General features: G+C 36.7%; 1 protein-coding gene across 1 annotated transcript; it reads left to right on the top strand.

Moving 5' to 3' along the window:
- Nucleotides 1–1,335, top strand: LOC130718656 (probable CCR4-associated factor 1 homolog 9). The gene has a single exon (XM_057569279.1). It carries the CDS (start codon nt 368–370, stop codon nt 1,199–1,201), a length of 834 nt encoding a protein of 277 aa, XP_057425262.1. The 5' UTR covers nt 1–367; the 3' UTR covers nt 1,202–1,335.
- Nucleotides 1,336–2,592: the final 1,257 nt, after the last annotated feature.

Genomic DNA, 2,592 nt, shown 5'->3' with positions numbered 1-2,592 from the left:
TCAAAAACTGATCTTATCCAATAAAAGAACATCCTTCCATATTGCATAATCCTTTGGGAAGAGTTTGGAAAAAAAATCCTCCAAAAAATTACTCTAATTTATATAATATAAGAAGTATTGAGCCGGTGTACCGGATAATATAGTAAGTATTGATATTAGTAGGGAAAAAAATTTAAAGAATAACCATCTAATAACACTTTCCAAATAGGATTATTATTTTTATCATCGCAATACTTAGTATACTAAATTACTAATATATTTTCCAACAAAAAAATAACTAATACATTTAAATCCCTCAACCTCTCTACTTTTATGTCTTCTTGCATTCGTGAAAACCTAGAATTGAAAGTTTCCGATCTTCAAAATCATGCTGCCATCAAAGCCTCAATCTCTGATCGTCAAGCGATCGGTGTGGTCTTCCAACCTTGAATCGGAGTTTGAATTGATTCGCTCAATCATTGATTCATACCCTTTCATCTCCATGGACACAGAGTTTCCCGGCATTGTCTTCCGCCCAAAGACCGGTGGCGGAGCTGAAACTTGGCACCGATCGCCGGAGGATCACTACAGCGTGTTGAAATCGAATGTGAACCGCCTGAATCTGATCCAGGTCGGTGTGACTCTCTCTGATCGCGATGGAAATCTTCCGAATCTTGGAACATTGCAGCAATTCCTTTGGGAATTCAATTTCAGCGATTTCAATGTCAAGACTGATCTCCAGGCTCCAGATTCTATTGTGCTTCTTCGTACTCAGGGCATTGATTTTGAGGAGAACAACAAATCAGGGATCAAAATTGTGCGTTTCGCCGAGCTCATGATGTCTTCTGGGCTTGTGTGCAATCCAAATGTTAGCTGGATTACCTTTCATGGTGCGTATGATTTTGGGTATCTAGTGAAGGCGCTAACACATCGTGCTTTGCCAGAATGCTTAGCTGATTTCCTGTTGCTGGTTAGGGTTTTCTTTGGTGATAGAGTGATTGATGTGAAACATTTGATGAAGTTTTGCTCTGGACTCTATGGCGGATTGAATAACGTTTCTAAGAAACTGGATGTGAAGAGGGTTGTTGGGAAGAGCCACCAGGCTGGTTCAGACAGTTTGCTGACTATGCATGCTTTTGAAAAGATCAGAAAGGTTTATTTTGACAACAAAGATGATGGGCTGGTCAAGTTTGCTGGTGTCTTGCATGGCTTAGAGGTTTAAAATACCCCAAATGGGTTATAATTTCTCTATTGTTTTCATTATTGACTTTTCTTTTTATTCTCAATATTGATGACATTTGTTTATGAATGAGATTAGGTTTATACATTCTTTGAATTCTATGCCCTTGCAACTCTTTTCCCTCTGTCTTTTAGTTCTTTTACTAGTTAAGAAATAGAGTTTTTGAAAATAATAAGAGTGAGTGTGATATACTACTACAAAATGTGAATTTACTAATAATCTGTTCATCTGTTGAGTTAGAATATGGTATTAAATATTTGGTTTGGTGAGACTTTCTAGGTTGATTTGAGGAATGCTTTATATTTTGCTTCTATTGATTAGGTATTATAAGTTCTTGTGGTTTTTTGCTTGAAAGGAGGAACTGAACTGATAATTTTCAAGCTGGGGGTGCTAAGTAGGGATTAAGAACTTCTATCTTCGTTTGGTCTCTCTGATGGCCTCTTTGGACATAAATCTGATTTGCATGAGTATTTGTATTGGTTGTGACTCAGACTTGTATTTGTGGAGTGGAATTGAATAAAAACGAAAATGAAAATGAAAAAAGAAAAGGATGATGGAATTGAAATGATCAAGGGTTGGAAATAGAGAGTGTTGAATGATTTTCAGAAGTTGAAATGGAGAGTAGGGCCTCCACCTTTGAGAAGGATAAGCCTTTGGGAGTGAAGATCGCACAAGAAAAGCTTCTTGATAAGATCAATAGCTAGATTCAATCCAGAACCCAAGAGTATGAAAACTCAAAATTATATTGTCAAAATCTGATCATTACAATGGTGTGAAGTTCCCTTTATAGGAGAAAATTCAGGCTAGGGTAAGTTTTGATCAAAGTAACTCTATCAATGGGGGAATCCTATGCTGAAAATTACACAAATCAAATGGATGAATTCTTGTGTTTTTTATCAACTTAAGTGTGCCATTAGTGTGCTGAAACTCCCTAGGTGAATGCTCTTGATGACTAGAAAACATCACATTTACTGCTCTTAATGCAGTTTTATTCCCCTTGTCTTGTAACTCCTCCTTTGACCTTGAAATGCTTTTATCTTTCTTGTCTCTTAGCTTATCCAATTTCAATCAGCTCTTTACTCTGAATTATTCCTCCTTGGAAACCATTGAACTTATTTGAAAACACACATAGTTGTAGAAGAAGTATGGGCCCCTCTCTTTCACTCTTATGCACGTACCAACCACTTAAAGTGGATTAAAAACACAAAAAATAAAACACATAATTCATAACATAGTGAATTTGGTCCCAACTAAATAAATTGGTAATTTGCACATTTATATGCAAGTGGGTCTGGCTTCCATTCTTGTGCTTGAATGACCATCATGGGTTTTGGTGCAGCCATGTCTCTTGATATCCAAGTGTCTTAGTCATG

The sequence above is a fragment of the Lotus japonicus genome, chromosome 5 (assembly GCF_012489685.1).
Source record: "Lotus japonicus ecotype B-129 chromosome 5, LjGifu_v1.2".
In the NCBI taxonomy this organism is placed as follows: domain Eukaryota; kingdom Viridiplantae; phylum Streptophyta; class Magnoliopsida; order Fabales; family Fabaceae; genus Lotus; species Lotus japonicus.
Note: the sequence above shows the minus strand (reverse complement) of the source record. Positions and strands in the feature narration are given on the sequence as shown.

Coding starts and splice junctions, on each gene's coding strand:
- LOC130718656 (XM_057569279.1), top strand. CDS start 368: ATGCTGCCATCAAAGCCTCAATCTCTGATCGTCAAGCGATCGGTGTGG.